This window comes from Alexandromys fortis, unplaced genomic scaffold, assembly GCF_014885135.2.
Source record: "Alexandromys fortis isolate MF-2015 unplaced genomic scaffold, M_Fortis_MF-2015_v1.1 scaffold_26, whole genome shotgun sequence".
Taxonomy (NCBI): Eukaryota; Metazoa; Chordata; class Mammalia; order Rodentia; family Cricetidae; genus Alexandromys; species Alexandromys fortis.
Window position 1 is genome coordinate 11417435 of NW_026067894.1, and position 13338 is coordinate 11430772.

Consider the following 13338-nt stretch of genomic DNA (forward strand, 5'->3'; position numbering starts at 1 on the left):
CAGTGGGCGGGTACCTAGCAGACCGACTGAGAGAGCGGGGCGTCTGGTTGCCGTGTCCGGAAGTGTTGGTGGCTGTAGTGGCGCGTTTGTTGTTGATTTGGTGACCTGGAGCAGCCTTCGGGGCTGGTTAGACCAGGCTTTTCTAATGGGGAGACTAAGTCGGTTGTTTTCGCGGTGGCCATATTATAACCTGGCAAATCGGTCGCGTGTTAGTTACGTCACTTTCTGAGATCACTTTATTTTTACGACCAAGCCGTTGCTATGGCTGCTGGGAACTAACCCCCTCCTGGAATACAGGTACCATTTAGTGCTTGGATGCTAAACCGGTTTTTGGACCGTGGAGAAAGGTCAACTTGCCAGAGATGAAGAAAAATTAAGATGATTTGGCACTTCTTCATAAATGGGGAAACTGAAATCCAGAAAGGCTTGTTTTCCTAAATTCACAGTGAGTTCGTAATAAAATATGGAATAGGATTAATGCCGATGAATAGCTAGGTCTCAGCAAGAAGGTCTGTCTCCCTTTGTAGGTCAAATCCCAGGTCCTAAGTGATCCATCATCATGTACTTATCTTTTGGGTTTAGGTCCTACACTTGCTTATTTGATGAAATTTCCACGTGGCCAGGCAAGGTGGCGCATACCTTTAGTCTCAGCACTCAGCAGGCAGAAGTAAGCATATCCACATAGAGAGTTCCAGGCCAGCCAAAGCTACATAGGGAGTCCCTGTCTCAAAAAAACTCTCATGTGGACAAGGATTGTGTCTGCTTTGCTGGTAATTGTATCTCCATAGTGCCAGTGTTATACTTTTCACTAAACAAAGAGCTATGAGCTGTTATCCAGCCAGGCCCTTTCCAAACTCCCAGTGCTGATTTTGGTGCTGACCACAGGACAGTCTGCAGTTCCCATCCCTCATCCATACCTGCAAAGGAAGACAAACCCTTTGTTCTGATGCTCTCGGCTCCTAATGATCTGGCCCAGCTGTCCCCAGTCGGTGTCCCACTCTCTTTGCTCCTTCTCCACCTTCAACATGCTTTAGTGAGCGGATCTTGTTTTCTGTTTTAAAAATCAGTTTCTAGCTGTATGGTCTGCTTTCTCAAATGTCTGTTAAAACAATGTTAACTTAAGCCCGGCGGTGGTGGCGCATGCCTTTAATTCCAGCACTTGGGAGGCAGAGGCAGGCAGATCTCTGTGAGTTCGAGGCCAGCCTGGTCTACAAGAGCTAGTGTCAGGACAGGAACTAAAAAGCTATGGAGAAACCCTGTCTTGAAAATCAAAAAAAAAAAAAAAAAAAACAAAACAAAAAAAAAAAACAATGTTAACTTGAAAGGGAATTTATTACAGCCTCTCATGCGCAGGCTAGGGACACCTTGCTCATTCATAAAAAGACCCATGGCCCTTTCCCTTCAGTCTGTCAGTCCCATCCTCCATTTAACCTCCCTCGTAGCCCCCAACTCATTAGCCACTCCTCTTAGTCTCCCTTTGGACCTAGCATGGCTGTTGTGTCAAAGTCTAGCCTGGATAAGAATTCTCTGATCATTTCCACCAAACTCATCCATTCTAACTCAAAAATCTGCAGTTGCTCAGGCCAAAGACCCAGGATCATTCTTGTGTCTTCACACACTCACGCACCTTCATTTGTTTTTTTTTTTTTTTGTTGTTGTTGTTAAAAATTATATCACATCTGTTTTTTTTTCTCCATATTCCACCTATCACTGGTCCAAGACCCCTCTCTAGTCTGGCCTCTCCACCAATGTCTTTTTATTTGGCTCCAACACTCCCTTCTCCACTGAGAAGTCAGAGGAAGCACCTTAAAATGTGAATTAGGCTGGGTGGTGGTGATACACACCTTTAGTCCCAGCACTCGGGAGGCAGAGGGTCTTTGAGTTCAAGGCCAGCCTGGTCTACAGAGTGAGTTCCAGGATAGCCTGGGCTACACAGAGAAACCCTGCCTTGAAGAACAAAACGAAACAAAAGGTGAATTCAATATTGTCATTCTCTAAACTCCTCTGAGGGTTTCCCATCACTCTTATAATAAAATCTAAACTCATCCTTGTGATTTTATGATCCTATAAGAACTAGACCCAGCCTGTGACACCAGCCTCATTGATGTCATTACTGTCCTCCTCAGTTCATCGCAGCTCTGCTGGCCCTGTCACCACCCTGAAACCAATGGAGCTCAATCTTCTCCAGATCTTTGGATCTGCTCCTCTCTTCCTTTAAAAGCGTTCTCCCCTTAACTTTCCACATTTTCCTTTCTTGTCTCATTCAGGTCCCAGCTGAAATACGACATTGTGGGTGGGTGGCATCCGTGAAACCACATTTAAGATACCTTGCCTTCCAAGCACACTCCAGTCATCAGAAGTATCACTGTATCTCATTTTGTCATAAAATGTGCTATGTTGACTAGTTCCCTTTTAGGATTTACATGCAGTCATAAAGTGGGCATGTATATTGCAGACTCTATCCTGTTCTTTTTATAGTTATATTACTTGTGTGTATCTGTGTGCGGGTGTGTGCATGTGACTGCAGGTGCCTGTGGAGGCCAGAAGAGGGTGTCAGATCCCCTGGAGATGGAGTTCCTGGAAGTTGTGAGCCAATCGACCTGGGAACTGAACTTGGGTCCTCTGGAGAAACAGCAGACTAACTGCTGAGCCAGCTCTCCAGCCCTTGTGCTTGTACTCAGTACATAGACTAGCGCCTGGCATGCATCCAGTAGGTGTTGATGGTTGTTATTATCATCGACGTGGTTTGAATGCTTACTATGAGACATCGGGCAAGTCCTGCAATATTGTTCAATTACCAGCACAGTCTTTTGAGATAAATGTCATTACCTAATTGTAACGGAGGACTGGAGAAGCTAGATAATTTTCCGAGTATAAGAAAGAGAAATGATGGGCTGGAGAGATGGCTCAGAGGTTAAGAGCATTGCCTGCTCTTCCAAAGGTCCTGAGTTCAATTCCCAGCAACCACATGGTGGCTCACAACCATCTGTAATGGGGTCTGGTGCCCTCTTATGGCCTGCGAGTATACACACAGAAAGACTATTGTATAAACAAACAAACAAACAAAAAAATAGAGAAATGATGAGCTGGGACATAGTCTTGCATCCCTGTAATCTCAGTATATGGGAGGCTGCTGGCTGGAGAATCACTAGTTCAAGGCAAATGTCCAAATAGCAAGATCTTGTCTCAAAAAAAAAAAAAAAAAAAGAGCCAGGCAGTGGTAGTGCACGCCTTTAGTCCCAGCACTCAGGAGGCAGAGGCGGGTAGATCTCTGTGAGTTCGAGGCCAGCCTGGTCTACAGAGTGAGTTCTGAGACAGCCAGGTCATAGAGAAACCATGTCTTGAAAAACCACAAAAGAAGAAGAAGAGGAGGAGAAGGAGAAGAAGAAGAAGGAAAAAAAAAAAAAGAAGAAAAAGAAAAGACCAGTTTGGTTACCAGTACCCCACATGGTGGTTCTCAACCAGCCATAACTTCAGTTCCTGAGGGATCAGTTGCCCTCTTCTGAGGGATCATGCCCTCCAAGAGCAGCATGCACACACATGGCTCACATGCATATGTGCAAGCAAAACAGTCATACAAATAAATAAATCTAAAAAACTTAATGGAGAAGCCAGATTTCAGGCCACGTTGAGAATATTTTAACAAGTCAGTGCTATTATTAATAGGCCAATGTGGAATTCTAGGCCAGGAGTCTGGCTTGGGTGTGGTGGACTCAATAAACCATGCCCAGCCACTCCCTCCAAAAGACAAAACAGAAAAAAGTGGTAAACAAGGGAAAGACGTTGATTCCATACAGCCATCATGCTGAGGAATAGGAACCAGCATCCTCGGTCCTGTCTTCGAGGCGCTAGCAAGAGTTCTGGGTTTATGTAAGAGCAGACAAAAGGCTGGTGGCTGGTGCATGGCCAAGCAGTCTTGCTCTGGCTGTGGTTGGGTAATCATTACCTAGGGGTGGGGTTCAGAACCTTCTGGATAGTATCAAAGCTGCTGCTGCTGCTCAGGCCGCAGTGTTTATCAGTCAGACCTGTAATTCCTGGAATCCAGGGCAACTGCAAGAGTGCGTGACTCGGACAAGTCAGGAAGACAAGGTGGAGTGAGATCAGTAGCTGGGCCCTTCCAGCTGGGCCTTAAGGCAATGATTAGAGATTTCTAGGCGCTGCTCTTGTGGTCTGGACCAGGACAATGTAAGGGCCAGATGCCAACCAGGTGTTGTGGCACACACCTTTAATCTCAGCACTTGGGAGGAAAAGGCAGGCGGATCTCTGAGCTAAAGGCCAGTTTGGTCTACAGAGTGAGTTCCAGGACAAACCAGGGCTACACCAAGAAACCCTGTCTCAAAACAAAACAAATAATAAGCAAACAGCTCCATCCTCCAGCAGTTGGGAAACTGAGGTAAAAGGATGATTTTGTCCACACCCTGCCCCTGACATTTAGGATCCTGTGTATCCCAAGCTGGCTTAGAACATCCTACGTAGTCAAGACTGACCTTGAATCCCTGATTCTCCTGCCTCCACTTTCCAAGTGCTGAAGGTGTGAACACTCTGCTCTAGGAAGATCCCCAGTTTGAAGCCGTCCTAGGCTGCAGAGGGAGACTCTGTCTAAAAACAAAAACCCAAAATCTGGCAGTTGGCAGTCTACTGGAAAACTGGAAATCCGCCTCAGTCCTTGGATGAGTTAGCCTCGGGTTAGGGACATTTTCCCTAGAGTACCTTACTCAAAGACTCAGAGACCAGCAGGTTAGGGAGCGTGGAGCGAAACCAGAGCACAAGGGAAGGGCAGGGAAGGCACGAGGTGGCTCAGCGGTTAGAGCACTTGCTGCTCTTCCAGAGGAGCCTGGCTCCGTCCAGACACCCAAGTGTAGCTCACAACTGTCTATGACTCCACTTTGCCCCCTTGTAGCCTCTGCAGGTACTGCATCTGTGCTGTGCACAGGTTTGCCGTCAAAACACCCATGGGAATAAAATAAAGAATGAGCTTGGGAGTGGGGGCAGGGCAAAACAGACAAACTGGGGAGGGAACTGGTTACTTCAAGTCCTTGTCCAAATGTGAGTGTCCCAGGATGAGATGAGCTTTCGATTCAAAACGTGTGCCCTAACTTTTCTGGCCAACCGAGGGAGAAATAGCCACTTTCTATTACAGTTACTTAAACTTTGCAGTCCATTAACGCCACTGTTCATGGTTCCGTGCGGCCTAAAACCCAGGATGGGCATTTGCTAGGCAACAGTTGACTGCACGTGTGACTGGGAGTTCACCTCCTAGCTGCCGTTAGTCGGGCAAGGGACAGCTGGCTGAAATATTCACCGTCTTCAGTATACCTTTTAGTTTTGTGGCCAGATTAAAGTTCCAAGTACTCTTATAGTTCATTTTTAAGCATTACACGCAGAAGATTGCTGGCCGAAATTCCCTCATTTGATGGTTTTAAGCTACCTCCTGGAGTACGTGACTGCTCTCGCAATCCCCTAACGCCTGCCTTGTGTTCTCCAGCAATCATAATGGCATCTCTGCAAATCTTGAAGATGCCTCAGTCCCTCTTATCTTGCTGTCTTCTGTCTTGAATGGGGAAGATCACCAGTGCTGCAGAACATTCCTTAAATGATTAACACGCTGACGCGCAGGGATGAGCAGGAATTTGACTCAAGGGTTTTATTACATTTTATTTATTTTGTGCTGTGGATGAGTTCACTCACCCGTGTGTCGACGTGCATATGTAGAGGTCAGAAGACACCTTTGTGGAATCACGTCTTTCCTTCCACCACGTGGGGCCGGGAAGATCAAACCCAGGTCATCAGGCTTGGCAGTGTTTCCTTGTTGAGCCATCCGGGCCCCAGACCTGAAGTAGCAAAAGGAGACACGTAAAATAAAAATGGAGACGTCACGCTTTGCTCCTGACTTTAGTCAGCCAGCAGGCCCCAGTGAAGAGGATACTTTCAGCAAACGCAGCCTCTCATCCGATGGTGTCTTCCAGAAACTGTGGGTGCGACTGATTTGTGAAATCTCAAAAAAGAAGCAGTTCTGAGGTAAGGGACTGAAGGTCAAAGAGTAACACCTAGCCTTCGAAGTGAGGTCATGTGACTCACCTTAGTCTTAGGAACTCATGCTTTTTTAGGAACTCATGTCCATGCTTTTATGAGTGCATTTGTGCGTGCACACACACCTGTGCATGCATTTGCCTGCCTAAGCCAGCGAGCGGAGGTCTTAGGACAGCTTGAGGGAGTCATTTCTGTCCTCCCACCACGTGGGTCCCAGGGTTGGGAACAAGTCACCAGCGTTGCCAGTCATCACTGAGCCAGCTCGCCCACCTCAGGAAAGTTCTTTGCATTCTTATACTCCAGTAAAAAGGCTTAGGAGAACTCGCAGCCGGAGGTCTACATTACTTGGGGGTCAGGAGGAGCTTCCAAGGAGCCTCTCAAGCAGCCAGACACCAACCAAAGCCAGCGGGAGCACAGGTGTGTTTATTTTGGAGGGGCAGATGAAAGAGACAGAAAAACAAGCCGCTCTCATTTCCAAACCTTAACCACCTGAAGCAGACGGCGGTGGGTGGGGTCTTCCTGTTATTGTTTCAGCTCTGGCGGAAGGAGAGAGAAAGCTTGGCTTGCTGCCTTTCTCGGGGAAGCAAGAGTTTTCCGCAGATCACAGAAGGCATGTGCTTGACCATCAGAGAAGCAGAGCTTGGTAATGGAAGGCCTCACACTGGAAAATCTTTCTTCCCCCAGTGCGGCCTGGCTGGGTGCCAGGCTCCCCGCGTGGCATGCTGGGAAGGAACACCAACACCCACCTCATTATGGAATTCTCTTTGATTCCAACTAGATCCAGGTTTGAAGTTTGGATTCCTTTTGGATTTTGTGGACTGGAGGGAGGTGTTCCCGCTTTCCATAGAGCCCATTGTAAAATGAGACCAACGCACGCAGGTGTCTGGCCCCTGGCCCCTTACATCATGGCACCATGGAACAGTATGAAAGAAAAAAAGAGCTGTTCTTGTAAGGGGTTAACAGACCTCGTGTGAAGCGAGAATGCTACTGAATTGTGTTGAAGTGTGGTGGAAGGAAAATATTTTGACAAAAGAGAAGATTTCAGCTCCCCAGGCTTCCAACACGGGATTCTTTTTTTCTCAGCAGAATAAATATGCAACAGCCTTGGACTATAACTTAAGGGCTCTCCAGTCCATTCTTCACGCTGCAACCCGCAAACTCCTCATTAGGCAAACCTTTGTTTAAAACTCACCAGCGGTTACCCACTGTGTGACCGACCGTTGCTTGTGCTAAGGACTGCAGCCCAATGGCCGGTGGCCTCCCCACCCGCCTGCTGCGCTCAGTCGTCTCTGGACCTTGGCACATGCTGTTCCCCCGTGCCTGGATCAACTTCTGTCTAGACAGTGAGGTCCCACAGCGCTGCACCTCCCCAGCCACGGGGTACCGTCCCCCCATCCCTTGTTGTTGTAATCATTTAATGAACTGCTGTCTCTGTCGTCATGGTGGGGGCCAAGTCCATAGCTGTCTAGTTTCTTTCAGGATTCCCCAGAGCCTAGTACAGTTCCTGGCACAAACCAGGAAAAGGAAACAGGCTCTTCAAGTTAGACTTCATCAATTTGAATGATCTCTGCGTTACCTTGAAAGTCTGGAACAGACTGGGAAGTGGAGACGGAGGAGCAGAGTGGGAAGTGGAAGCGTTGCCGAGGAGAGCAGAAGGCACCCCTCCCTGTTTTCCGGGCAGCCCACGGCTCCTGAGCTGATGAGCAAGATGCACAGATTTTTTTTTTCTGCTGACCACAGAAGAAGAGACTATAAAATTCAGCTTCCATCTGGTTCTTCATGGTCCAAGAAAAGACAGCAATTTCAAACTCCAGGGAGACAACCACTCAGATCACAAAAGCCTATAAACCCTAGCCTGTCGTAGAATCCCCAAGAGCGGCATGGATTTGCCCCAGGAAGGAAAGCGAAGGAAGCACCGTTTCTTAGGATCGATTCCCCGGTGGCCCTCAAAGGGTACACGTTTGATGTCTCCCATGTCAGTTACCCCCCTGGCTTTCAGAGCCAACCTGCACGATTCAACAGCTGGTCCTCGCTTCTCTTTCTTTCTACTTGAGCCAGCAGGCTTCTGGTCACAGGACCCCTCTCCAGTTTGCTTTACAGGCTGGGCTGAGAGTGAAATTGCGGCCTTCCAATGGGAGCGCTTTAACATCTGTCTTCACCCACCGTCCAAAACCTGGCTGCGACTTCAATGCGACAATGATGTATTTGCTTTTTAATGTTTTCTGTTAGAACCAGAGTTAACTGAGAATTACTGGTGAGAGATGAAAAGAGAACGGACTCCCCTGGCTCTAAGAGCAGAATGGGGAGGCACTTGGCAGACTCAGGAGCCTGCCTGTTAGCACTGTTTGGCCACGGGTACACCTCTGTGTCAAGCCAGAAAAAAAAAAAAAAAAAAAAAAAATAGGGCAAAGGTTCTGAAGAGCCACCCATAGGCTGGTACCCGACCAGAGAAGGGAATGTTCAAATGTATTGAAATGGCAGCTCTGGAGAGATGTGACAGCCAGCTTGAAGGCTTCAGGCAGTCTGGATAAACATCTAGACTTTGAGTACATTTCTGAGCCTGCTCTGTGATCCCTTTGAAGTTTATCCAACTTGAATAAGCCCTCCAGAAGGCCAGGGCCAGTGGAATAGGCTTTCTTTGGAAGTCCCCCTGGATGTGCCCTGTTGCTTCCTCCCAGGGCAGCCGGCCCATCAGGACCAGCGATCTGAGGAGCAAAGAAGAAAGACGCCCGAGACAGAGCGCTCCTAGAATAAGCAGTGCATTGTCTTCTTCTTTTCTTCCTGTCCTTTTTACATATGGAGGGCACAGCAGATAGAAATCCCCTGGTGGAGTTGGTGGACCGCAAGCTTAGATCTAATCGTGGCTTGCCTGGGACCCCTTCTCAACGATCTAACCCCAGCTATTTCTGAAGGCCCGGCCTGAGACATACATCATGAACGTTTGAATAACAAAAGGCACTGTTTGCAGTCTAAAAAGTCTGCCTGAAGCTGGAAGGGTGGTGACAGAGCCCAGCGTAGGCACAGGCAGGAGGTTCCATCTCATTTCCCAGAGAAACACGCCTTGGCTGCCTGGACAGGGGCCGAGGCTGTCTTTCCGCCTGTCTGTGCCGGTTTTCTAGTCATGAAATTACTGGGGCATTGAGAAGAGCCTGCATGCATGGAGGGGTGTCCGGGTGGATGAGCACTCCTCAGCCCTGGGTGACATCTCCCAGGTACAAGCTGGCTCAGCTTCAGGTCACACAAAGGAGAATGGGCTACCAAATACTGGGTTCATCCAGAAAGAAGACGGGGAGCAGCCTTTCTGAGTGTGTCTCGGCGGTCTCTGAACCTGCTTTTGACTCACTCCGGAGACTGAGAAGTACCTCTTCCCTACCAAGGCGAGTGTGCCCTGGTGGTGCCTAGAGAGAGAGCAGGGCAAGTGGACGGCCTGTGCCTAGCACAACACAAACCTACAGGCTGGCCGTAGAGCATGGGGACGCATCTTTTCGAAACCCTAGGACCAAATGACAGAGAAGACGCGGCTGCAGCACCAGGAGAACCCCATGGAAGTGGGGTTACAAATAGTTTTGTTTCTTTATTGTTAAAAAAATATTAACAGCAACAACAACAAACGAAAGAATAGCACAAACATTCACAACCCATCAGAGTCCGTAAGCTTTGCCCACTAATTCCTCTTGGAGTCCTTCATCTCCGTGCAGGTGGTGGTTTCAGCCGAAAGGCCCCTTCATGTTTTTCATGGGGGGGTACTGTTGCTCCATTGGCATGGCCCCAAAGCAGTCTGAGGGGTTGCAGTGGCCAGCCTTCCCCGGCTGGCCCATAGGGCCTGGGGGGCCGGGGATGCCTGGAATGCCTTGCTGACCCATTGGCCCTGTGGCGCCCATCTTGCCGTAACCGGGAGGTCCCTGAGGACCTACGGAGAGAAGAGCCACAGAAGGGAAATCAGGAGACCCAAATGACAAGAGACAATGGCTGTGACCAGTGACACATTCATTTCATGCATATTTGCCAGGTTGAATCATGCTTTTTTTGAGACCTGCCTGCTCCTCATATTGATTTCAAAAGGACAGCCACACCTCTGGCTGGTTTTATTGGGAGTGTTTGTGTATCAGGAAAAAGGATCATGAGCCTTTAATACATCATTGCATCCACAAAATAGCTCCCGGGGAGAATGACAGGACTCAGCAAAGTCCCACGTGGGTAATACCCATGGGTAAGTAGCAAAGCTGAGCTTCAGGGCTCGGTCATCAGGTTTTAACCATGCTCAACTTTCTGACCATTCATCTTGGAGAACGACTCTGAGGGCTTAAGTGACCTCATCAACATCACAGGACCAGTGAATGCCAAACAGGTCTGAGACTTGGATTTCTGGTCCCTCCCCCAACACACACACACACACACTGCATCATGCGAGCCTAGCTGAGGACAGAGGCAGACAGTCTCTCTCTCCACTCCTCCCCTTCAGGCCCTAGCACCGTTATCTTGAGCTGGGAGCATTTCTGTAAGTGGTAGTTAGCCTGGCGTTATTTGCTGTTCTAATGATTATGTTGTAAAGAAGCGTGGGGGCGGGGGGTGATGAGAGGGTACGTTCTGTTGTTCTGAATTCGTGGTCTGAAAGACTGGGTTCTCCTACCTGGGGGACCAGGAAGACCATTTTCTCCTGCGATGCCAACACCAATATCTCCCTTCTCGCCTTTTGTGCCAGGTAAGCCTGCGGCAACAGAAATGAAGTTAAGGGGGAGGGGGAGGGAAATGGGAGGCTGGGAGGAGGCGGAAACTTTTTTTTCTTATTCTCAATAAAAAAAAAAAAAGAAATGAAGTTAAGTTCTATCTCTAAGGAGAAAAATGATAGCCATGTGAATTGCTACACACACTCACACACAGAGAGAGAGAAAGAGAGAGAGAGAGAGAGAGAGAGAGAGAGAGAGAGAGAGAGAGAGAGAGAGCGCGCCACAACAGCCAACCCATGCACAGCTGCGGATACCCTATACCCCAGAGATCCAGAAGGTAGAGCTACCTCTCATTCCTGGCAAACCCTGGCGTCCTTCTCGGCCTATCTGACCAGGGAGCCCAGGTGACCCTGGAGCACCTGGCCGGCCTGGAGCACCATCCTTTCCAGGGGGCCCTGGCCGGCCCGGAGCTGCTGCCACTTCCATGGGGAACTGCATCCTGGAGGTATAGTAAGCCATCCTCTCTGTAAGGAAAGACAAAGGCCAGGCCACTGGGTGACCGGGTGCTCAGAGTGGCTGCAGATGCTGCAGACATGCCACCAGCATGGGACAGCCTCCAAAGAGAAGTATCAGGCTGGGGAGCATGGGCTGCTCTCCCGAGGGAGGTCTTGTGCTGTGGCCCCCATGTGCCCTCCCATTCAGAAGCATGGATCTGATTTGGGCATCTCTTTCCTGTAACCATCACCCCTGGTCCACCACTGGCTTCCGAATGTGGTCCAGAGAGGTCTCTTTCCCAAGCAGGACGCCCAGCATCCGTGTTCCCCTGAGTCCACAGCACACAGGCAGGGAAAAGGGCTTCAAACCAACCCTAGCGGCACCTTCTGCCTGCTCGCACCCCTCCTCAGAAGTGCCACTACACAGGCTCCTTTGAAATTGGCTTTCTTAACCTCCTCTGCTCGAGTGGGGGATCGGGAGGGCAGAAGAGAACCGATTCATCTCTGAACATAGCAGGTGACAAGGGAGGTCTGATGGATAGGTGAGCATATGCCTGTCACCTGCTGTCTGTAAATGTGCGAGGGTGGGAAGGGGAGGACACTGGAGCTTTAAGGAAAAGGAAGGCAGGACCGGGTGAAGAAATGGCTGGTAAGGGCAAAAATTACCCACTGCCACCCAGCCGGCTGCCAATTACCATCAAACATTTTAATGATCTCTTGTCTGATGAACCTCTTGATGTCGTCATAATTCACCATGTCTCCCTGATGAAAGAGAAGAAACCTGGCCTCAATTATACGTCCAAGCTTGGCACTTGCCCAGTGAACAGACTTGATTTCCAGAAATAAAAGATGGAGCAGAGGGTAAAGGTCCCGGGAGCCTCCCACGGAGGCTTAATCCAAAGTGCTACCCACCCTGAAATAGTACAATACATTTTGTGCTAAAATGCAGCTTGGGATGGGAGGGGCACCTGAAGCTCCCCCACTTTCCCATGAAAAACTAGACGCCACCTGGAGCTGAGCCCTTTCCTGCAGAACGTCAGCAAGAGTTGCTAAAGTAACCATGTGCCAGTCCGTGGTTGCCGGCCTCCCCTTACCATAGAGCCTGGCAAACCAGGCAATCCAGGGTTCCCTGCAGGCCCTGGGGACCCAGGGTGGCCTCTTTCTCCTGCAGGACCTGGTGGCCCAATAGGTCCCATGGAACCGCTCTTGCCAGGTCCCCCCGGCATGCCAGATCTTCCTTTCTCTCCTGCTTGGCCCTTCTGTCCTGCAGGTCCTGGGTCACCCTACAAAGACAGCAAGTCACAGACAGCATTACTGACTGTTTCCAAGTCTGTCACAGTATGTCAGCCCCTTCCCCAGGTGCCCAGCATCCCCCGCTGAGCTGATACAGGCTCCTATGTCTCACCACCTCCCAGAGCAGTGCTTCTGGAAGGCAATGCTTGCATCACCCTTTGCTCAGAAATGCTCAGGCTCCCACATACCCTCAGTAGGAAGGTCCCTTTCCTTGCCCAGGCAAGACCATAACACCGTCCTCACACCTTCCTTTGCCAGCTCTAGCTGCCTGTCACTCTCTGGTTTTACCATGTTGCTTGAATCTGCTGTCTGGAAGCCTCCCCAGCCTCAGCGCCCTGATGATTACCCCTCTACTTTTCTATGCTGAATGTTCCTGCCCTTCTTGCAGCCTTCCTCCCTCACGGCCAGTTAGAGTTAGGAGTCCTTCTGGGGTCCCACAGCACGGCTTCCACACACTAGTGTCAGCGTGACTAGGCGAAGGGAGTGTCTTTCCAGGGACTTCTTTTTATCCCTAGACCAACCCAGAGGCCCTGGAGTGAGCCAGAGTGGGCCATGATTAGGGGATCAGTGAGACTTCCATTCCCCAAGATATAGATGGGACAGTCCCAGGTGAGGTCACATCTCCCTTTCCTGCCTATTGGCCACCCTAGGCTTCCTCTGTGGCTACAATTGCAACTTGGGGTTCCTGAGTACCTCTTTTCAGACCCAGCGAGAGGTCACTCACCTTTGGGCCGGGAGGTCCATAGAGCCCCTGCTTTCCGGGAGGTCCCTATAAGGAAGCATAAGTTTGGGGTCATTTCTGGGCAGCATCACTGAGGCTCCCTGGGGTGGGAGCAGGGGAGGTGCAGTGGGAA

The 13338-nt window shown here is 49.7% G+C and overlaps 1 protein-coding gene across 4 annotated transcripts in view; it reads right to left on the reverse strand.

Moving 5' to 3' along the window:
* Positions 1-9552: 9552 nt before the first annotated feature.
* The window catches only part of Col16a1 (collagen type XVI alpha 1 chain), a 53062-nt gene continuing 49276 nt past the window's right edge, over positions 9553-13338 (reverse strand). For all 4 annotated transcript variants that reach the window (XM_050154361.1, XM_050154356.1, XM_050154347.1 and 1 more), the window contains 6 exons: positions 13209-13253; positions 12286-12474; positions 11887-11953; positions 11045-11221; positions 10661-10738; positions 9553-9940 (listed from right to left, as the gene is read on the reverse strand). In XM_050154361.1, the coding sequence (XP_050010318.1) occupies positions 9738-9940; positions 10661-10738; positions 11045-11221; positions 11887-11953; positions 12286-12474; positions 13209-13253 (759 nt within the window). In that variant the 3' untranslated portion in view covers positions 9553-9737. The remainder of the gene's footprint in view (positions 9941-10660; positions 10739-11044; positions 11222-11886; positions 11954-12285; positions 12475-13208; positions 13254-13338) is intronic.